This window comes from Coenobita brevimanus, chromosome 11, assembly GCF_032717465.1.
Source record: "Coenobita brevimanus isolate Jiangsu-jjx chromosome 11, ASM3271746v2, whole genome shotgun sequence".
NCBI lineage: Eukaryota > Metazoa > Arthropoda > Malacostraca > Decapoda > Coenobitidae > Coenobita > Coenobita brevimanus.
Window position 1 is genome coordinate 8,935,604 of NC_136964.1, and position 24,618 is coordinate 8,960,221.

The following is a 24,618-nucleotide window of genomic DNA, read 5'->3' on the forward strand; positions in this document are numbered from 1 at the left end:
CACACTCTCACACCACCAGCTCACTCATCATTCATGACATTGGGCTCTCCCATTATCTAAGTTATGGAGACGGGGAGAGAAAAGAACACGTCATTACTGAGCATTAATCCCCTTAAAATCAGGTCACATCCTTTTCAGTTTACTCTTTGCCGCAGCCAGATGACTTAATTCACCTTTGGAAAGGGCTTTTGTACCAAAGGGCTGTGTTCAACCCCTCCTGTTCAAAAAGCCTTACCAAAGCTTAAGAAAGTCACCACAAAATAGCAAGAATATAATGAAAAGGACATCCCTGAGCTGCCTGGATTCATGGCAATATTCTTGTCAGCTCAAGTGGCTTTGACACCTCTTCTTCATTGATTTATTTTGAGCAGTACACCGTAATAATTCTCTTTCACATTATTTATGTTTTGTCACACTCCTTTCAAGCTACTGTACTTTCAGCTTTCAATAATAATGTGAATGACAAACAACAAACTGAGAGAACATTAATGTCTCTTATTCAAAAATAAATTGGTCAGGAACACGTGTTCATAAGCCTCCTCAACCAACAGGAATACAGGCCTAAGAGTGTCTGCTCTAAGACTGATACTGACAAATTAGGGTCACACAATAAGCCATACTCTCATTAGCTTTGGAGGTTTTACAGTACCTAATCCACATTCATTTTTCATTCTAAACCTATGATTCTCCTGTACGTTATTTATGTCTTTCCACTAGCAACATGTATGTACTGTCTGTATATGCTGCAGTCTCCAAACTTAAGTAGGCAGCTGTACTAGGTACATGACAAAAGGTGTGTTTGCCTTACGAGTTCAAAGGATTACTGATCCATTAGGCTGAGGAACACCACTTACACAGTGCTATTACTGAAGAAGTGACCTGCATCCCTCCAGTGCTTGACACACAGTCACATGCGCTGAAGGCTTTTCAAGTGTACGGTGTATGTGGAAATAATGTCTATGTGGCAATGTTTGTGGGTCACTGACAGAGATTACATAACACAAAAAGAGAAATGTACATGGAAACCTAGTTGAATGACTGTCTGTGACTGGATCATATTAACAGACTGTATAAATAACATACAGAATAATATCAATGTGCCATTATCAGGAATAAAGTAGGAACCTCCTTAGCTGACAAAGAGTACTAGCCATTACGTCAAATTATCAAATATGATGTTGACTCTGAAGAAAGATGAGCAGCGACTACAGCTAATGAGTGAAGCCCCAAGAGGATCGATGGCGGTGAGGAAGTGAGCGAGCACCAGTACCCCACATGATGAGTGTAGCGCACCTTCACGACCCAGTCAGTTGTCGACAAGCTTTTACTTTGGATCCGGCAAGCTTTAACTTTAGATCTTCATAACCGGCAAACTTTAACTGTGAGAGTAATATTTTCTTTAACCTTAGATCTCTATTTTCTTATGTTGAAGATTATACCCATATTTGGAAAACCTATTTACTAGGAAGACAAAACTGTTTCAACCTATTTCCAACTCCCTTCAATGTTTGATAAACCTGAAGAGGGTTGAAGATGTGTGAAAACTTGGACTCTCTTCAAGGTCCAAGTTGGGCCTAAAGCGCTCTATCTTCCCAATAGATGTCTTATCCAAATGTGGGTATGATTCTTCCACAGCATTTGAACTTGGCACTAAATATCAAAATATTTTTTTAAATGTTTTCTTTTTTTACTCTACTTTTAAAAAAGTATTCCAAGCGAGAAGAAATATTGGTAAATCATACTCATTCACAGAAAAATATACATACACAGTATGTACTGTACACTAGATATATTGCAAACACAGCAAAAACAGCATGCGTTGACAATTTAGCCGCAACAAACTGACTTAGTGTGTCATACGGCCGGGCGGTGCGTCCCCGTGTCTGTTGTGAGGAGTGATTAAATAAAATGCAGGATGAAAAGGACTGGTTTGCCCTGCCCCCTGAAGGTCAACTCTTTTAAACCCTTCACAACATTGCCTTATTTCATCTGCTACTCTCATCTGAAGTATTTTATTTCTGCTTAAAACATTCTTCAAGATTCTATCTTTGCAACAACTCAACAACTTGTGGGGTTTGATATAAACTTAACAAGTACAATACTAGTATTATTCCTAAGTTGGGTAATATCTGAAGGCAAGAATAAACCAATAAAGGGGCTAACTTTTACAAAAGTTGGTAACTGTTGAACTTTATTCTTGCTTCCACTAATGCAATCTCCAATAAATAACTTCCTACTTACATCCAAATCTCTATTACCCTCTCTATTACGGACAACATTATAATTCTACTTCCGCCACACTATGACCTACCAGTGAAGGGGCTAACCAAGCTTCAGAACCTTCAGGGTGCTGGGATGTCAGTTTGGTGCGGTGAGGGTTGATCTGATAGAGGCTGTTATGGAAAGTCTTGGCCACTGATGGATACACATTTATTGCCAATTTATCTTTTTTTACATGTTTATAGAGCATGATATTTATGAAGAAAGATGTATATGATTGTTTCTGCCTATCCAATGGTTCTGAGAAACATGAGAATATTCAACTAGTTTCCAACAACTGGGGAATCACGATTAAATTACTCACTACTACTGAAGTTCACTCTTCTGTCTCCGATGGCTGCACAATGTTACTTTACTCAAGCCCAAAGCCATTTTGTTCGAGTAAGAAAAATTCTTGTAGTCAACAGGTTTCAGTCTCGACTTACCGTCGCAATACTCAAATTTTCCCCACCTGAACGTAACAGTCCTTAACTTAGCCTGAATAATATAACAAAGTGGAGCCACAGAAGACAAGGTCAAATGAATTTGTTCCGTACCATTAACTAAAAAATTCCTTTGTTTCTTGTGAAAAACCCAAAACATACTACCTACAGTCAGTCCTCACTTAAAGTAAAAAAGTAACAATAACAGCTCCCCTTCAGAGTAAAAGTGCCTGAAACTAGGCTAGTGTCCAGAACATTTAAGGTAAGAAACAGACATACACCCCTGTGCTGCGTGATGGGAAAACCTCTGGCCACCTCTAAAATTCAAACCGTCCAGGATGTGTACAGTTAAATACAGGTACAGTACAAGTCTAAGTCAAGCACATCTTAAGACCATGCTTCCGGTTCAAAACTTGATAAAAAAAAAAAAAAGCACTCTTAAGATCATCATCATGACTTTCTTTTCCCACCTAAGAATGGGATGAGGTATGTCTAATAAAAGATTCATTGAATTCTATTTTCTGAATGTCACTCCCCTAGATTAAAGTGTCTGAATACACATATAAAGTGATGCATGGATTCTAATTAATGAGACAGTAAAATTAACACCATTATCCTGGCCATATTTCCACTCCTGTGGATGGACCAAGGTAGAATCCATAAACAATTCACTTCTGATGGTTGAAAATCTGCTAGTAAATTAAACTGCCTTTACCAACCATACAATTTCATTCAGTTGGGTGAGTCACAGGGACCTGTAGTGTAGTTGAGAGTCACAGGGGCCTGAATGTTAACAACAAAACAATTTTAAATGAGGACTGTCTGTATTTCAATAGAAAGTTGTCCCCTAGAACAATATAGGGAGTCATGAAACACTACTTTTGTGATGTTCTTCTGGTTCATCCCTCCCTCCTTTATCTTATTTAACCCCTTCACACCAAGCATATCCTGTTTAGTACTGTATATCCTTGCTACCTCCAGATGACTCTGTTTAACCTATGAAAGATCTCTTAACTTGAAAAGTCTACCCTTGGCAAAACAAAATTGCCTAGAAACAGCAAGGAAGAAATATATGGACATCCTCGGGTTGAACAGGTTAATCTTATTTTAATTTAAAGAGCAGCTACTTGCCCTCTCAGACGGTAATGTGACTGAGGGACTTGTACTACAAGTATGATCACACACCATAGTTTCTGTTCACTCATGCCCCTACCCTTGGTTGAAGGTGTAACCAAACACCAGCTCTTCAGGTTAGTTCAAAACCCTGCTAGCCTACATGAGAAAAGTTTGAACCACCAACAACATTCCTTCAGTCCATACAAAACCATGTCCAAAGAACTTGCTCAGTGTTCAAAGTGGTAGGTCAATGCTTTGCAGGAATGCATAAGGAACAGTTTGCAATGACTGTTCCTCAAGTGAGGAGCAGTTTCCTGTGAGTTACTCATGCCACCTAAATTAAGTTCTGAAGCATGAACACCATGCTTTTGTTCAGTGTGAAATCCTGTACGAACATCGGCTGATCAGCATTAAGACTGAAACAATGCTAGACTGCACGAAGAAAAGTTCAAAATGACACTAATTTCATCTGGAAAAGCCTCCAACCATGATTCTATTCTATGTGAAACCCTAGCAATGACTTCCATTCAGCTTGGGGAAGGGGATGAGGGTGAACATGAACTATGGTACGAGAGTATACCTCCACGACTGAAGTCCTATGGAGCATGACTTCCCCAGACCAGTTTTCTCCAAGCAGAAATCCTGATAGTAGCATATAAAACTCAACGTGAGTCACAAGATGCCAAACATTCACACCTATTGGCATGAATTACCATGTAGGATGTTCTCTGACTGAAGAGGGAAATAGTTATGAAAAGTTTTCAAAGCCAGATCTGCTTAATAAATTACCAACAGCACAGTCCACTTCAATAAGATGACAAAATATTCATAAACTGCAATAACAAAGCAAACCATTTATACAGGCATTACTTTACAAACTAATTCATAAAATGTCAACAACATAGTACTATCAAATTCTTTAAGGGTAAACTAATTCTTAACTATGAAGAAAAAATCTCACCCACAATTCAGCAGGTCTGGTAATGAAATAACGTGGCTAGGGGTCGTATATCTAGATGGCTGTGGAGACTTCGTAAAACCTCTACCTTGGAAATTTCTTCTGCAACTTACACTTCAGTAATTCTCTTGTACGTCATTAAACCACCGAGTCCAGAGGTGTCTTTTCCATTTTATTCTTAGTCTTTTTATATTACTTCAGCTTTTCTTTTTTTAATGAGAGGTTAGTTTTAAACCCTTTCAATACCAGATCTTTCCAAAACTGAATTAAATTGTATGGTAGCTGCATGAATATACTTCATGTCACACAGATTCAAGGGGTTAAATACAGATACACAAAACATACATGAGGAGTAAAATGCAAACGAAATCACAGAGGAAGAAGCGTTACCAAGTCTCCTATGCCACCTACAATACGACTCTATACTGTGACAGGGTGGGAGTGTGAGGCTCGGACCCTGCCTAGTCGTCGTCCCAGGCAAAATCCCCGTCAGAATCGCTAGCAATGCCATCAACCATTGCACATTGACAGGAGGGCAAACGTAAAAGCAAAACTAAAAAAAATGTTAGAGTTTAACAAAATAAATGACGATAAATATCTGAACAATGAACATATGTACTGTACTTACAGTTGCTCTACTAATGTGATAATGTGCCCAAAACAACTGCAAATGGTGACTGGGGGAACATATATATATCTATATGGTATATATACTGGAGAATTACTTGGCCAATAATGATGAGTTTGTAATGCATATGCTTCAATGAATGGGAAGATGACATTGGCATACAGGACTTTGGAATTATGAACAGTAAGCCATGTGACCTAACTGAAAAATAAAGGTGCTTCACAGTTGAAATGTTTAATAATGTACAAAATAAATGTTTCTTTACAAAGATACTGATCCCACATGGTATACTGAAAAGCACCTCTAAGTATGACAGATGATGGGAGCCTGAAATGTTGGAAAACATTCATTATAAAACTCACCAAACATTAACATCCAGCACTAACTTCATCAACAGGGCAAGAAGATGCAATGGTGTGCGCTAAACAAAAATTTTTCCAAGCCCCTTTGTAAGATCCAATCTGCTTTATATGATATATGATGATGAGTAAATGACTTGTCTTATTAAGGCATGACCCCCATGATGGCATTCTGGCGGGCGCGCTTGCCCTCCTCCTCTGAGATGCGCTGCTCAATGAGAAACTGGGCGGTGGAGATGCCCGAAGGGAGACCTGTGATGGTGACAATGCGGTTACGAGTACCAGGAGCATAGTTACCCTTCTTGGAGATCTGGATGGTGGTGCCAGAGATGTGCTGGATCTCCACCAGGGACTTGCCTCCTGGGCCAAGGATGGCGCCCACGATGTGCTCGCCAACCTCCACCTCAACCTTCTTGCTCCCATCGGGGGCTCCAGGGGGCAGCTCTCCTGGGGATGGGCTCTTGCGTAAGGGAGTGCCCAGACCAAAGGAGTTGCTGTTCAGGGGCAGGCTGCCCCCCATTTCTGACGACTGTCGACGAAAGGGATCAAAGGGGGGCTCTGAGTTAAAACGGTCGACCTGGCGCTGTGGGGAAGTTGGACCTCCCAGACCCTGCCCCAGGTTGAGTCCAGAGGCCACGGTAGTTCCGATGGGCCCAAAAGGGCCGTTATTGCCATTGCTCATGGAGGACCCATGGTATGAGTCATTTGGATTGTTTGAGTTGTTCATGTTGCCCAGCATGGGATTGTTGCCCATACCTTGGCCCTGACCACCCCCATGGCCCCCTCCATGGCCTGATGGGCTACCCAAGCCTAGGCCCAAACCAATGATGCCATAGTTAATGAGGGTATTGATGGCCTGGCATACCTCAGCATTGGACTGGTCAGTGAAGCCTGAACCACGCAGGATGGAGCGAACGTGCTCCAGCAGCTGTCCCGTCACCACAGGGTTGCCAGCGCCGCCACTGGGATACGCTGAGCTCAGGTTCAGCGTTAGGTTCACCCCACCTCCCAGCAAATTGCCCAGGCCACTCACTGCACACAACCAAAAGTTATTTTTGTTAACCAATTAGTCAAGATGAATTAATACAATACATGCAAAAATGAAGTGAAATGGTGTTAATAATTGAAATTGAATGACTAACGATAAATACCAGGACTAAAACAAACAGTCTACCTCTGGGCTCGTGGTCCTGCTTTCATGGTTATTACATAAATGGATATATGGAAAATGGATGGATGGATGAAGTATGAATAGATGAATATCTGAAATGTGAAAAATTTTCTTTGATCAATGATTACTGGTCACTGAATGCCCTGAACTTTTATTCCCCTTGTATATGATCTAACTGGGCCACTTACTTAAATAGACTACTATCAGAATTGCTAAAATTCAATAGGGCTTCGTTATCATGTACGAATGAGTCACCCTGGTTACTAGTCAAATCCGCTCTCCAATCTGACATCTGTCCTTCACTATGCTGAGAAACTAAAGATCTTCAGCTAGTTGGAACATATATGTATTCTTCACCTCACAAGCAGACCTGTCCCTACCTCTTTCCCAGTCTTCCTCTCCACGTCCACCTCACTCACATACACCTTCCCACTCTTTCTCTCTCTCTCTCTATTCATTCCACACGGTCAAAGTAGTCCAACAGTTAAAAACTGTCTACTACTGGTTCCTGTACTTTACAAAGCTGAGAGTTTTATTCTTCCTTACATCAAAAAGTCAGTCTGTACACTTGAGATAAAGCCAAAAAGTCAGTCTGTACACTTGAGATAAAGCCTAGCAATTAAAGGGTCAAACCCCTTCAATCAGAGATGATGAAAAACATTAGCCAGCAAAAAACAGCCAACGTGGAACACTGAAACTGTGAAAGATAATGACAAGATGGTCACTGTTGAGTGAGTAATATGATCTGTCTGCCTAAGCAGACCCATCAAATACAGGCATGCAACTGCCCCTGCAGGGTTGTCCCATGTAATGAAATGATGTTCCTTTGCAAGAGACAGTACGTCACCAGTGAGGCATAGGGAAGAGAGTGGAAGTTTGGTTCCTGGATGGATGCTGCACTTGCATCTCTCCATCCATTTTACAGGAGCATCATAACAGGCTCCACATCACTCTGTTATTTGGTTAAATGGTTACCACCCAGCAATGTAATGGTTTTCTGGGTCACAGGAAACCAATAGGCTTGTCGGTCAGTGTAGACCCACCTGAGGTGGAATGAAGAGCAATGAAAGTGACAGGATGGATTGGAGAAATAGGAAGACAGGACAAAAGAAAGATAAAGGCAAAGCTGTGGGCTTTACTACATCAAGTGAGTGGATGGTGGTCATCACCACCTTCCACCATAGGAATTCTGTGATGGAGCAAGTGGATGACATAGGTAATAAGCTGGCATTGCAAATGTCCTCTATTGAGGGTATACTGGAGGAAATATTCAAGGTGGTGGTGATAAGTAATCTTGAAATGCAGGGTGTAGATAAGAGATGCTTGAAGAGGTGGATACTGTACAGTATTCTAGTTTAAAATACCTAGTACGGAAATGTGCAAATGTGGCAAAATAATATACTGTACTAAAACTGACCACAACAAAAAACACCTTACCACAGTACACTACAAGCCATTTTAAACTCTAAAAGTAGAGCGGTCAACTCCTACCGGAAGATATTTCACTTAAAATAACAACTAGCTTCATCATTCAGGTCAAGATGTGCAACACTAATGAATGAATTGGGATGATACACCTAACAAATGTATTTTCCAAAGATGGCGTGAGGTTGGATTCATAAACAAGAAATGTACAAGTACAGAAGCTGATTGTATCAAAAGAGCCAAGTGAAATGGACCATACTGTCACTCATACATCGTTTATGCTCTAGGAATGCTGGCTCCACCAAGGGGCAAAAACCTCAATAAAACAGTTCACACACTGCCGCATTATACCACTTATGATTTCAAATAATCATATACACATAGATGTTCAACTCTGCACAACATGATACCAGTATATAATGCAGCCATACAATACCTACTGTATCTACAACAGTGAGTGGACAACACTTCATGGAGGAACAATACCATCTCTTAAAGTTTATTTGCTTAACACAGTACTTTCCACCTGTAAGTTCAAAATGTTAGATGAAAGAATACTATACACATTGCCACATTCATACATGTACTTACCCTTAAATCTTCAGCAATCTCAATCCTTTGCTACCTGGACACCTTTTTTTATTCTATTCCTGTTACCGCCATACCATTCAACTTAGAAGTATTTAGAACTAGGGGATTTTGGTATAGCCTTAAACTACCCTTTCAACATTAATGGCCTTTCCTACAGAGAAAAATTGTCTAAAATATATATATATATATATATATATATATATATATATATATATATAAATATATATATATATATATATATATATATATAAATATATATATATATATATATATATATATATATATATATATATATATATATATATATATATATATATATGACCACTGTACAACTACATTCTACAATGACCAGAGATAAATAGATCATGGATGTGAGGTATTAAGAATAAAATGATGGTTAAAAAACTAGCTACTGTGGGCTGTACTCTAAGTGGCACAGGCTTCCCAACATATCTTTCTCAGCAATTTATTATACATATCACATCCTAACATTCCCTTGTATGTTGTTTCCTCTGCTTTAATATCAACATACTGTCCATCAACAACATACAACAGGATGCCAAGGTTCAATGTGCAAAAAAAATCACTAAGAGGTGTAAGGAACTTCGCTGCCTAGATGTACAGATCCCCATAACTCACCAGCGGAAAGTGGGTTGTTCATGGATGCGAGGCCACCATTCTGCATGCCCTGACCACCACCACCCCCAGGGGAGTTGGCAAAGGGAGAGCCGGTGGGGTTGGGGTTGGCCACGGGTCCAGTGATGTCTGCATAGCTCACGTTCAAGCAGGTGCCACTCTGAGGATCTTCCACGATTTTTGCCAGGATCATTAGGCAAGCATTCTTGCTGTTCTCCACATCATTTGCTGCACAGTTACAAAACAAAAATGGAGAATGAAATGCCATTATCCTAGCCTTTAACAGAGAATGGAATGTCACTATCCTAACCTTTAATATTCAGCTACATTAATTCACTATAGAGACCTTCTGAGTTACACTGTCAAACCAACTAATTGGGTCCAAAAGCAGACAAAACACACAGAACTGCCTGCCATGTCAGGTGCATGCAAGCTGGCCATTACAAAAAAATACACACATTATAATGCCTACATACATACTAACACTGCAGTTTCATATCTGAACAAATTAGCCAAGAGATACATTATGCTTTTATTAACTTCCTTTGGTGAAAAAAAGCTACTATAAAACTATATATTTGGTTGATCTTCCCTTCCAACTCAACAGGATCTGAATTGCATTTCCAAAATTATCTGTCCATTTACCTTACCTCACAAACTGTGTTTAAAGCCTAGGAATTATAAAAAACTATCAGGATAAAAAATTCACCAATACTCTCCTCCAGATTGTGGTGATAGAGGTTCCATACAATATCTTTATAGCAATATGAAGCTTGCTACAGAAGAATATATGAAAGGGTATTTGATACACAAGGAGGAATGAGCAGTTCGGAGGGCAAGACACAATGCTGGCAGGGGACGAGTGGTGAACTTTTGCTCATGGTACTGCAGCACGTCCTCATTATATGTTATTTTATGATCTGATTAGCTGTTTAATTCTTTATTTAATTATGGAACTACTCTCACCTAAAGTTTCACCGGTAACTATACTGTTTGTACTATAACTTGGCTCAGATTTTTTGTCCTTCTGCAGCTTATTCATATCGTTTAGTGGCAGAAAATGACCATACTACAGCTCTACATTCATTCCACAGCACTTCTTGACTAGTATCATATTCTAGCATGGCAGGAAAAGACATTACTTCGACTTTACTCTTTCCACAGCACTTTTTGACCAAGGATCATATCCTTGTGTTAATTTATCATTACAACTAAGTATTCAAGAGGGAGAGATGGCAATTTTGAACAAGATAGATTAAAAAGGATATAGAAGCTGTTCCAATAGGTCACTTTACCAGTACTTTATATCAACATTAAAGCAAAAATAAATAAATAAGAAAAGCTATAGATGTTGTTGCATCAGTTCTCCTTACCAGTACTTTATGTCATTAAAAAAAATAAAAATTACAAAAATAAAAAAATAAATGAAAATAAAAAGGATACAGAAGCTGTTCCATTAATTCACCTAAAAAAAAAAAGGGGGGGGGGGATGTTTAATAATGAGGACTGGCTGCAAACTAACAATTATCATCAATCAGAAGCCAAGGTAGTTAGCAACAACTACTGGGTGACTACTGATACTCACAAATAACAGTGATACACCGCTCTGCCAGGGACTGATCTTTGGCTTTTTGAGATATTTGTACATATGCTCCACTCTCTTCTTTTATCTGCTTGATGTATGTTCCTCCCTTGCCAATGATCATCCCTGCAGTGCTATTGGGAACCAAAATCTTCACCTGCAGGGAATGAGCACTTCTTGAACTCTGATGAAGGTAGACGAATCATACTTAATGGCAACATTTTTGCAATATAGAATCTGAATAAAATCAAAAAGAAAATCAGATTAAAAACAAACTAAATGGCTAACTTAAAGCTAAATACTTAAACACTAACTACATTCAAAATTTCAGTATTTCATATATCAAAAATTTCACTTCCAGAAAAATATATCACTATATCCACATACTTAGATCTATTATTTCAATTAAAAATAAGGTTAAAATAGATCAGTCCAATACAGGATGATAAAAATGTTAAAATCAATCCTCTACAGGGGGGTATAATTTTAACTAAACACTCTTCTGGTATTCTTGAAAGCTTCTAAGGGATCACTTTTCCATATCCTTTACCCCTTCAGTACAAGAGTTCACGTCGGCTTGAGCAAAATACCTTCAGTTCTTTCACTTTAACTTGATATGGATTTTTTTTCTTTCTTTTGCTGCTTATTTCACAAACCTCAATGGCAGAAAAGAAACAGTTTTCACCTTTTCACTTTACCCACATTTTCATCATTTTCCAGTTCATTTCACATAGCTCAACTGCATAAAGATAATGCCGAAGCTCTACGTACTACAGTATACATATACAGCACTTCTGTTACTAGCATTACATTGTAGTGTTAATCTACCGAGGTTTTATTGCAAATCGGAATTCTCAATGGAGATTATTTCTGGCCAAGTGAAATGAGTATCCTGTAGTGTGAAGGCAGCAGGAATTAAATAAATAAATAATACTGTAATAATAATAATAATAATACCAAAATAGTAAACACAGTTGGGGATCAGAGATAGCTGCCTCTTTTCCAATGCATATAACCTTGTATGGTGTTAGTCATCATACTGAAGGGGTTAAGATCTGGAATCACCAGAACATAAAACTATCTAGTCTTAAATGTAAGCAAAAAATAACAAACCGACCGTTATAAAAATAAAATTAATCACGGTATAAATAAAAAATTGCCTTGTCAATTTCATTGAAAAAGTATTACCTACCTAAATAAACACAAAGCAAATAACAAATTATATCCTTTTGTAAATTTCTCCATCATAACACCACAATATAACTAATTCATGATTTCCTGCTTTCATTTATCAATTAAAGTCTGTTCTACTTACAATCATTTTGACTGATAAAAAAGATTTCCAAAAAAATTCTGTCCCACAATCTCTGACAAAAATAATTACTAGGGCATATCAGTCATGCTGATGGCCAGAATCTTAACAGATATATATATTTTTTAATGGATTTAAGAGACATTGATATAAAAGCAAAACTGTTTCATACAAATAATTACGATTTACTGTACAGGTATTGGAAGAGTAGACATTTTTACATTGAAAGGTTATCAAAATACACTCAAACCTCGATTTAAGGGACCTCCATTTAAGGGACTCCATATTCTACCTGACAACGGACAGGACCATTCAAAAAGTCTGCTGCTTGAAACATTTAACATGTTTCTTTATACAGTACCTGTAAATTGATATTCATAATCATATAAATAAGTAAGATAAGTGAAACAATCATTGCATTTCATAATAATATTGTCTTTATGTCGTAAAACAATGGATATTTTCAAGTATGAGACATTTTCAAGTACGGTAAGGGACAAGTTGATTCCCCATTTAGTCCCTTAAATCGAGGTTTGAGTGTATTTAACTCCTAAAAAAACTACTACAAACTAATCCACATTAAACTCTTCACAAAGCATTAAAACACTTTCACAACACAATACACACCCAGATTATGAGTCTCCACTAGTGGAAGAATAAACCTGACTATGGTACTTACTAAATTACCATATGTTCCACAACAGTACCTAATTACAAAAATTCAACCATAATAGCCTTTCTGTTGCTGGTATACAAAACGACTAACTTCTTTTGTACATAAAAGTGTTGGGTTGCTTCTGGGTGACTGCATTACACGGACGGGGAAAGTGGTAAGGACAACTCCTTTCCCCTTCTCCCACCTCCATCCCCACGCCCACCCTCACCCACTCCTGTAACTTATCCACCAGAAACAACCCACCACTGTCAGTTGCATGAGCCTAACTCAGTGAACCTTTTGTAACTTTCAACCCCATATGAAAGGAACCAGAACAGATCCACACAAATTACCTGCTTCTCTCTCTCTGCTGTCATCTTGTTATCAAAATCAATGGCTGGCTTTGCATTTGGATCTGGTTTTTCTTTAATCTTCTCCATGATGAACGACAACACTGTACAAATAGCGTCAACATTGCCAGTGATGAGGCAGACTCTCTCAGTTGTACCTGTCATGGAAAAGGAAAACATTATGACCTCCTGATGTCTGGACTACAGTAACCTCATCAAAAGGGTCCTACTCCTCAATATGGGTAATATGTATCGGACTGTTACTCTTAGGCAATACAACTCAATCACTTTGGCTGTGTTCTAACCTGAGACTCCCCCCCCCCCGGGAAAAGGTCAGATTAGTCTATATATATATAACATCCCTCCACAACAATATCTCCCTTGAGCTGAGTCAATAGCTTGGTAGTAGGCTGATGAAATGAAAATTAATGTTATGTCATCAGATTCATATGGTTAACCCTAAAACGTGCTACAGCAACAACTGTTCAGGAAAACAAAAGCAAACAGGAGCTCAAACAATTTCGATAGGAGTGCAAGAATGTCCCCATGAATTCTCAAATAGTGGGATCCATCAAAAGTTGCACACATTTCCCTCATGTCTTCCATTCTACTATATAAGGTGTCCCTAAATGCTGTACTAACTTTTGGATGTGATTCTACAGCTCATTTTGAGTAAACAATACCGTATCAACACTGGTACAATTCTCAACCACAATGGATAGTTACTGATGACCTAACGGGTGAATTACGAGGAAGACCACTTCAACCATAAGGTCCTTAGTAACTGTAGCTCCATAACAGATGAGTATTTGACTGTGATGATTTTGTATTTATATTATGCTCAAATTCAGCCCAGTAATCACTTCCTTAAATAGTACATCAAATCCCAAGACAATTATTATATGCCACAGTCAGTCTTGGCTTGCCATGCCTCTTATAATTTAGAGAGCATCTGGTTTCTTTTTCTTTATGGGAGGGGAGGGGGACTACAAAATGGTTTAAGTTAATATTAGTCCAATCTGCTGTCACACGAAAATTGTTAAAGGGTAAAGACTTAAAGATGACAATTATCCCAACCTTATTTTCCCTAGTTAAGTGATACATGGCATTTCCATCTCTATGAAGACAAAGCAGAGGACAAAGAAATTCCTGTTACAAAACCCTCTTCTGCAATCACTGAGATACAAGGCTGCTTGCAACACTAATACTGGGTAACAGGAGAGCCACAGCCGTGTCAACACAGGAAGTGAGAGGGTGGGGGGGAGGCTCCAGTCACCTTCAGTTCTCCACTTCAAGGCCATTATGTCTTACCTAAGCTCAAGAGGGGCAGCGTATGTGCAATACTGTCTAAAATTCCTCAGCTTAACTACTTCCCATAATATACTTTACAAATCTTTAATATTAATTGGGAAACTATAACACTGCAAACTATGGCAACTAATTTTCAGATGCCACACATAATACTTTACATTACCATAAAGCATATGTGAATCTGGCCATGAAACTGGGTCAAATGTTTAAATCACAAAATGGAGTGCTAAAACTTAATTTTTGACTGTCAATTTATGGTGCGCCTGTGGTTATTAGGTACGGTTAGCCTGCATCCTTTAGTGCACAATGCAGTCAAATGTTTTAAAAATCAACGTTAAAAATTCGGAGTCTACGTCGTACTTTGCAGTTTCTGATTTAGTATACGACCTACCAAATCTGCCTCAGATCAAGAAGGCTAGCTATCAGAGGACAACAAATAAAAGAGGTAGAATAGTATGCAAACCCTGTAAAATGCCATAATATATTCAGCTAAGGAAGCTCCTAGTGCCTGATCCTTAGCAATCTAATCTGCATCATTACACCTAAATATTTTCGTGAACGTTACCTAAATCATTCTAATAAACATACATAACACAGGATAATATCAAGTGTGTTGGGCACTAGCAAACACCTCTGGAAGAACAGGCATATTTGAGAAAAAGACCAGACAATTATTATTGTTAACACTACTGCTATTCCTTGGCTCTATGCAGAACCAGGTTGTTAAGGATCAGGTGTCAGTAGTCTCCTAGGCTGACCAGAATATGACTGTAACGTACAAACTTACAATTTTCTTACCTGGATAAAAATCATTGGCCTTGGACATCTTAACCCTGGCAGTGGTATCCTTCTGTAGCTGGGCAATTGTCTCACCACCCTTACCAATAATGGCCCCAGCTGCTACACTGGGCACCAAGATCTTCAAGTGAAAGGTTCCCTCACTCTGCATATCTGAACAAATAACAGATCACCATTAGGTCTATTATACCCTGCACTATTATTACTTAACACCCCTACCAAGAAAATTATCTACAATTAAAAGTTCTCTTGTTCTGCATATCTGAAATGCAGTAATACATCCTTATTACCATACTGAAACCAGCCAACTGTTGCCTTCCAAGCCACTCAACACAAGAACAAACAAGAACTACAAAGAGGTTAGAGTAAATCACTGAAACCAACTGTTTTAACCTTTTAAATACAATATCTATGTATCTTACTGAGTGCTCATTCTGCTTCCAGACTATTCAATGAGGATGACTTTCTAAGCTGGAAGAGTTAGAAATGGCCTTAACTGATGTCTAACAACTATCAATCCTGCATAAGAACTGACTGATGATGATTAAAGCAAAACCTAGAGCATCAGACTCAACCGGTTAACTCTGCCCTTTCAGTGAATTAGTGCTAGTCATCTTGAGTCAGGATGATTAAAGGGCAAGGATGACAGATTATATTCTAACATACAGCTAGTCCTTACCTAACACTATGAGCCCAAGAAATCTTTTTAATTTTTTTCCTATTTCCTGATCACTTTCTTTTGCTTAATATGGACTCCTCAAAACATAAGCTACAGCATTCAAAAAACCCTGATACATGAGAGGATTTGGAAAGGGAGAGGAAGGGGGAATAAAATGTCCCCCAAATTCAAATGGCTAACCACTTGATTCCTGGCAATCAGCTGTATGCTTAAAGCTAATGTACGGCCCCTTCATCAAAATGGCATGCTAAAGTTAAACAGGGTAAGATTTCCCTCAATTTGTATTTTAAGAGGAAGCATGCTACGGCTTTTGGAAACCCTATACTTAATTATTCAATACAAAGTAGCCCTGTAGTTGCACAAAGCATTGAATAATGTAAATAATTTAAATAAAAATTAACATGCTCAAAATACAAAGCAAGTTTACATTGCAACTGTATTGCTTGTCAATAAAACCAGCAGGATGTAGCTTACGGAGCAGTAGGTAAAGGGCAAGCTTGGGACCTAATTTACATCAGCAGTCACATCTGGTGGAATGCATGAGAGAGATCCTCAAATTGACATGTCTACACCACTTTTGTGCCATACACTACATTATCCATGTGATTTAGCTGAATTAGCCGATAGTATGCATCAAGCTCACTACCTTTTCTTCTATGGATTTCCACTGCATATTGGTCTGTGATTAATAATTTTACATGGATGGATGGGGGGGGGGTACCCCTCTAATCTGATGTAATGTGCAACTGAAAAATTGCACACATCAAATTTTAAAAAGGGAAAAACATTGGAATGTAAAAAAACAAGTGAGTGGACTTGTACAATTTTCCAGCATAACTAAACTACAAGTAATTACCTAAAATAAAAAAATAATGTCCTGAAACCCCACCAGACATTACACCATGCTTTCTTTAAATCTATTTTAGATGATTCAACAAACACTTTCATCAAACTAGAAAGCACTCAGAGAGCGCATACCTCCACCAATGCCATTAACCCCTAGATGCCAGGCTATTTACACCACAGCCGTCCTCTCAGCACGGGCAGTTTTCCCCAAACTGCTTGTTTTTAACCCCTTCGGTACTATGACATACATACATCATCATGATCCATCTGGTCGACAGGGCCATGACGTTTCCCTGATTTCAAATTATTGTGATGAGTCTGGGAAGTACAGAGCAGCTGGCCCAGGCTTTCAGGCATTGATACAGAAAGCGGGACATACCTCTTAGCCCAATTTTAGCTCCTCCCCTTTTCGGTCTCATCCAATCGCAGGGCACTCTTGGTTAGGGACTCCGTGATGTCTATCAGCCAGCCAGCTCAACCAATCAGTTGGTAACTTTCGATGCCTAATGCATGATGTCTTTGTGCATGTGTGCACTGCCCCGACTTTGGCTTTACTCATAACAAGATAACTTCTCCACTACTAGATAAACTAGACACAGTGGTGTCCAAGGCACGTCCTATGGTACTATCACTGAGCCCTTTCCTAGTTTCTCTGGGTAGAGGCTTGGCAGGGGTGGACGAGGCAAGGGGTCTGCGTGATGTGGGACGGAATTGTAGAAGAAGGAACCTGAATACAACATTCAACACCTGGCAGCCATGGGACAGACTGAAGCATGCTTGTGTGCACTGGTGGGAGTGTCCCTACCCTTTGGTGGCAAGATCAAACATGAGCCAGTTCAAACAACAGCAGGAAGGAGCTTGCGGCACATGTCGTCACCCGGTGGCATCTGTCCACCTAAATTAAGACTGCATATCACGTTCCCCAGTGGTTGGGAGTTAACAAGGATCCGGATCTGGATCTGCCCCTAAATTTATTCGATTGTTCCTTGACACTCTTCCACTAAATTTCACTGAAATTCATTGAGAACTTTTGAAGATACTATGCAGGATACACAGGATCTGGATCCATCCCCAAATTCAATCATTTCTTTATTGACTATGGTCCACTCTTCCAAAAAATTTCAATGAAACTCAATGAGAACTCTCGGAGATACTGGGTGGACAAACAATCAAACAATCACAGGTGAATACATATCCTCCTCCAACAGACAAAATCAATAAAACCATCATCACTTTTACAACTCATATAACTAAAAACCTAGTATACCTGCTACGTAAACTGATGCGTAACTAAGTGACATGGAATCTTCCTGAAGGGGAATTGTCCAGGAACCTAAGGGCTTGCCACCTTCGTGTTGGCAACTGAGTTTCATCTCGAGTAACTGCCTTTCTCCTCCTCTTCTCACCAGCAGCAGGAGACAGATGGGCCTTTCATAGACATGATGGATGCACAAAAAACAATGTAAATACACGGGGATATCCAAAAAAAACACTGGCAACACAGAACACCGTAGAGCATCGATTGTTTACGTTAACGACTACCCGGGCAGACTGGGACTCAGCTCGCTGCCGCTGAATCGTACCACATATCACTAGCCCAGGAAATGACCAAAACTCAAATTTCAAAGTACAGGTTCTACATTCATAAAGTAGAAAATTCATAAGTTGACTCTTCATAATGCAAAGTAATACCCTGGCCCTTCAGTACAAATAGAGTAATTCCCCATTTATCCAGATGTCCATTATCTGTATGATCCATAACCCAGACACTGTGATCTGGCTGTATTAAACCATTATATGTACATCTTTCCATTTTCTATCTATCTATCTATTGCCAGACGCCTCAATCCCATTCGGGGTGGCCACAAACAAATCACCTCCACGTCGCCCTGTCCCCCGCCATTTCACTGCCCTGCTTGTATCCAGGTGGAAATTATGGCCGCGCATACATTTTTGCCCGCCCAGGCAGGAATAGCCAGGTGGCACAGCGCTGTCTGGCTCAAGTAGTTCACTCGGCATCCACCAGAGACCCCTAGAGCAGTCCCCAGTTCCCGTGATTCGATTATGTAATGAGCAGCTCCTCTCATATAGTTGTTATGGCGGCATACGCGGTGGTTTTTGTGGTTGTTGTTCCCTACCTGTGTCATGCCCAGCTATTCCTTGTATGCTTCTTTCTAGGGTGTGTGATGATGGCACCTCCACCAGAGAAAAGGAAGAGGGGAGTGATGACTCTGGAGAAGAAGCGAGAGATCCTGGGTAAGCTTGATGCGGGATGGTAGACTTCCCGTATCTTAAGGAGTACCAGTACGATCTGGCCAACTCAACCCTACATGACATGGCAATTGCTTGGTTGTGGTTTATAGGTCTGTATGACCAGACAAAGTTGTGTAAAACAACACGAATAAGTGTTGTACGAAGTACTGTAGTGGCCTTTTACAACTGCTTTCAAAGTTAGGTTTTGTATGAAGGGAGACCAGAGGAGAAGTCCATTATCTGGACAGATCCACTTCCCTGACATGCCTTTGGCACTATCACATCGGATAAATGGGAGATTACTGTATAAATAATGTTTAAAAAAACACCAGATTCCTCAGAAATACTGATGTGAATCAATTTGTTGCACAGTCTAAGTTAATTATCTATGACATTTCTTCCACAATTTAAAAGCAAGAGATATTGTGGGGTCTCCGATGTGTCCTTGTGCTGGGTATATGCTTATGTTTCTTCCATTAAAAGCATTTTTGTATGTGTGTGTGTGTGTGTGTGATGCATTATGGTCATGGGCTTTTTTTTATTTTTTGCTGGTCCGTTATGGTTCTGATTCAGCCAACCAAGAGGACTGGATGTTGGTCTGTCACGTGTTTTCAAATCTGAAATCAGTTTTATGATGGATACACCAATGACTCTGGGTAAGATTGGAAACTGGTCTCAGGCTTGAATGACATGAATCTAGGTTAGGTTATACGATATTTGGGTAGGTTAATGATTAAAATGGCTTGAGATTCATTTGTTTTCACCATTAAAAGGGCTGGGTTGAGGTTAATGTTTCCAAATGCATTTTCTTCAACTTGCATCAAGAGACAACCAACCAAACACCAGAGGACACAGCCTGAAGCTAGCCAAACTCAGGCACAGAACCACACGGAGGCCAAAATTTTTTAATGCATTAAGTGAACCATTGGAATAGTCTCCCGGATGAAGCAGTCACAAGCCAGAGTGTGAATGCTTTTATAAACTCGTATGACAAGTATGTTGAGACTGTAAAACAGAGAAGAGGCACCTTTTATGAGCACTGACTTCTATGCCTCTTAACTATCACTAAAGGTAAGCAATCACTAGAGGTAAGCAAATGCTTAACAGCACATCAGACCCCAAAATATATACATATATATTTTTTCCAGGAGAAATGTCAGACAAAAGTTGACTTGGAACTGTGCAACACCTTGATTCGTATTATTTCTTGAAAACTTGGTGTTATAAACATTTACTCCTAACCCTGCCCTAGGATGGGAAAGGTCTGGATGACAATGATGATGATACACATTTACCAAACACATTATACCATAATTTCTAAGAGCATGAACACAAACTCACAAATATAAATTCAGTATACCAGACACTGCTCCAGATTCTACCTCTACAGAAGCCTTGCCAACAAACTGCCAAACCTAACAGTCCATCAAGGTCAAACTTGAGTGAGTCGCTAACCCTTTTAAATGCCATTTTCAACCTTCCTAACCCTGAATTTTATTCTGGCAGTGTAGATTTGATTAACTTAGTTGCAACTAATCAGTATACTTTTTTTGCGAGTTATTGGCTAGGTTAATCTCTTCAATCCGAGGACGTCATTTCTATATTATGGTTACTGCTATTTAAGCTTATTCAGCTTGGGGGGACGAGCGTCCTAATACGAGATGAAGCTCCAGTTCAAGGTTTCCCACTGGTTGGAAAACTGTCGACGTCATCGTAATGAAGAGGATGATGCCGGTGCACAACCTTGATCAAAATGTCATACCGGAGGCAATTTATTCACGGCGTCCCAAAATAATGCCATAATTCTCATTGCCGTGTGACCGGCGGACAGTGTAGTGATGAGACGCAGGCGCAGGCGGCCACCCCAGCCACTGCGCGTCGCACCCGATCGAACCCAAGCCAACACAACCCACCGAATACATCACAACCCACTCATCACGCCAAAACCACCGACATTTACCACCTATACACCCGAAACTCAAATAAACTTAAAGCTATAGACACATTTAATATAGCTGGAGGTGGCAAAATAAGCCTGGGATAGCTTAAAACTCCGTGAGAAATAGGAGGAGGAGGTCCCGGGTAGCATCATATCCCCACACACCTTCATCATACACGCCATTATTTTACAAGGAACTATTTATCCATTTATGCTCACCTGGTATATAGTGGGATCTCTTGGACATGGCATCGTCGGAATCGATGTCCAATGGCCTCTTCCGCGAGTCCGGAGTGCCGGGGGAAGGGACACACTCCTCCATGTTTGATTCTGAAGCCATGTTCTGAGGAAGATGTGTAGTGCGCATGCGCCCTCTAGCCTCGCTGCCACATCTAATCCAACACGTACCGTATAACCCCGATTACCTTACCATTATCTCACTATTTCCCTTGTACACCTTACCTCTCCGCTGTATAAAAAGTAAAGCACTTACTCCATGCAAATATAAGACATTATAGGCATGACCTGCTTTTTACTACATATCACATGGCACATTATATTACACGATGGAACGGCCGAGGCCGTAGCATTTTTTTTTTTCTCTTTTTTTCTTTGGTGGATGCGTAGACGAACTCGATAACTTCATGAAACAGTGTCTTTTCAAGGTCTGGTTCGAAGAAATTGGAGAAATATTTAACAACACTGAAGCCAATGCTACGAATACAATAATAAAATCCGGCATTTTTTGACGGCCGGTAATGTAATCACAATCATTACGTAGCCCTCATAAGACGGCATGAGGCGACAGTATAATGAAGACGGAAAAAAAAAATCACAATCGATAATAATTATAGATTAAATTCATGGGATAACAATATATATACTAAAAATATGCAACAAAGGGGTTTATGGAACACTTTTGAATTAAACAAATTCCTTTTTACTATCGCAGAACCCGATACGCGGAAGTCATTACAAACTAAATTGTGAAATACAATAGGAAATAATACTAACGAGCCAAGCTAACTGAAGGATAATAAATCCGTACAGAAAAGACCCCGTTTAAAAGGCAAAAACTTCCAAACACCATGGAGGCGCTGGATTTCAAAATGTGCCCCACGAGGTCGCGTATTAGCATGGCATTAAATTCCGTTTAAGGTCAGACGATTTTATTCAGCTGAATGAGTCACATGATCCTCAAGTTTTCCTGTCGCTCTGAACCTCACTCCAACCACCGCCGGACGATTTTCTTATGAGTTATAGGAGCCTGAGTGTTAGGGAATACCTGCAACTCGAGGCCATCAGTACATGGAGAGTCTGAGCAACAGGCCTGCATTTATACTCTCTATTGAGTCTAATGTCAGTGTCGTGACTGTACATCCCACAGTGTGGTGAAGACAATCATCCATGTAGACTATGTAAGACCTTCCACGACAGTATCTTCTTTCTTTTTAAACAGAAAGAAAATGATAGAGCCTGTTGTGGTTGATGGTGAATGCTACTTCTGTTTTCTGGCCTGAAGAGGTTGTACAAACCCCACACTGTAAATTTGGTGGGCTAAATCAGTTGATGCTAGAGACTCAAAATCACCATTGGTACAAGATAGAATCTGTGCACGTTTCCCTCAAAATAACATCATTCAGCCAAGAGTACTCTATGTTTAACTAAAAACTTCTTGTCTTTCCTGGATGGCATTATGGGTGAGGACTATGGTCAAGTGGAGGTCTCTGTCACCTGGCTGTCTAAAATGTCACATACTTCCTTAAACCTCCTCCCCACACATGAAAGTACCTGTATGATCCTTATAGCTTTAAAGCCAGTGCATGAGGAGCCTAAGGCACGAAATGCATGGTGTATAACATGCATCAGCCTGTCAAATTCATGCTATGTAAGCATGCTCAAGAACTCCTGGGGAATGCCCAGCAATTGCTCCTGCTGTGCTGTGTAATGATATCAGGGAGGAGGAGGCACCAAGGAGTTCACCAAACATATGCACTTTGATCATTTCATGGACTCAGTGATGTTGCCAATAACAGGGTCAATTTTCCCCCTAGTCCAAACTGATGACAGTTAAAACATACTCCTTGATATAGGTGTCCCAAGACGAGAATAAGGGCATGGTTTAAGCTGGTTGATATTGGAAGTATGTCCATAACTGTGGGGGCATCTCATAAACCTGTCCTTCTGTTGGTTAAGGAAGCTCCCAAGTACAGTACCTCTTCCTTACCACTGCAACTGGTACATTAATACAACCTATGCAATCTATATGCCGTTATCAAAAAGGAATGAGTAACATACAATAAAAAACCATAAAAATGTAATATGCAGAACAACCATGGAAAATGTAATGCACAGCCTCCTTATACCAACGAGATTCCCTTGTATCTCACCACCCATAATCATCTGAACCCATCCTGTCCACTCCCTTCCACCCATTTCTCCTATGCGGTAAACATCATTAAAATTATAAGCTTGAAAACTGGCTGGCCTACATTACCTATACTCACTGTATTGCCTACTTACCCTATAACGGCCCACCAGCCATCACAATCGCAGCCCATTCCATCTACTCATATCCTACCCATCTCCCCAGTCAAAAAGCACAAGTCACCCTAACTCAAAACCATCACACTAACTTGGCTGATTTCTGGCACACAATTTCACATGAACGACCTGAAGCGATCTATATTAACTTGAACTGATTGTACGGATCTCACGAGACCCAAATCTGAATCCTACAAACTGCAGGCTGAAGGTGTCATTGCAATGCACCATCCTCCTTTCAGGGGAGAGTTGCATTTGTATGTGGTAGCAGAGCTGCCCTGCCATATCAGTGCCACCAAGCAAAGGTGTCCCTCTGTAACACAACCTGAGCCTGGGCTGACTTAAAAAGATCTAAATTAATAAGACAGCCCAACTGCATGTAATGGTCATGAATGGACCTAGGTGGACTTGAATGTGCCTCACTGGACCTGAATATGCCTAGTTGGACCTGAATCAACCTTAAGTGACCCTGAATGGACATAACATGCCATGCAGAAAGACCCTGTTCAGACTTTGGCGAGGTGCTGACAAGGGAAGGTAGTTGCTTGCTTGCTTGTGACTGGTGCATCTGCTCAGCCAGACAGACCAGGATATGGCAGCAATGATAACATTCATCAGAGAACCACACCATCATATTGCTTATAAAAAATCAGACATGCTACATGCATAGGCCATACAGGGGAAAGTACTTAAGTGAAGCAGGGGAAAAAAATCGACAAAACACTAAATCCCATACTCTATCACATGCAGAGGAAAGTACCCT

The 24,618-nt window shown here is 39.9% G+C and overlaps 1 protein-coding gene across 2 annotated transcripts; it reads right to left on the reverse strand.

Annotated features, from left to right (window-relative positions):
• Positions 1-2,413: 2,413 nt before the first annotated feature.
• On the reverse strand, positions 2,414-21,678 carry ps (RNA-binding protein Nova-1-like protein passilla). 2 transcript variants are annotated; one of them, XM_080281323.1, is made up of 7 exons: positions 21,531-21,651; positions 19,258-19,350; positions 15,595-15,747; positions 13,489-13,643; positions 11,172-11,352; positions 9,590-9,814; positions 2,414-6,795 (listed from the first exon to the last, which is right to left on the reverse strand). In XM_080281323.1, the coding sequence occupies exons 1-7, from the start codon at positions 21,649-21,651 to the stop codon at positions 5,909-5,911; spliced, it is 1,815 nt and encodes a 604-aa protein (XP_080137449.1). In that variant the 3' UTR covers positions 2,414-5,908. The 2 variants fall into 2 exon arrangements, with proteins under 2 accessions (XP_080137449.1, XP_080137451.1); XM_080281325.1 differs by lacking the exon at positions 19,258-19,350 and having other exon boundaries at positions 21,531-21,678.
• Positions 21,679-24,618: the final 2,940 nt, after the last annotated feature.

Coding starts and splice junctions, on each gene's coding strand:
- ps (XM_080281323.1), bottom strand. CDS start 21,651: ATGGCTTCAGAATCAAACATGGAGGAGTGTGTCCCTTCCCCCGGCACT. Junction 13,644..15,594: donor GGCCAATGATTTTTATCCAG/GTAAGAAAATTG, acceptor TTTCCATGACAG/GTACAACTGAGAGAGTCTGC. Junction 9,815..11,171: donor GCGGTGTATCACTGTTATTT/GTGAGTATCAGT, acceptor GTAACTGTGCAG/CAAATGATGTGGAGAACAGC.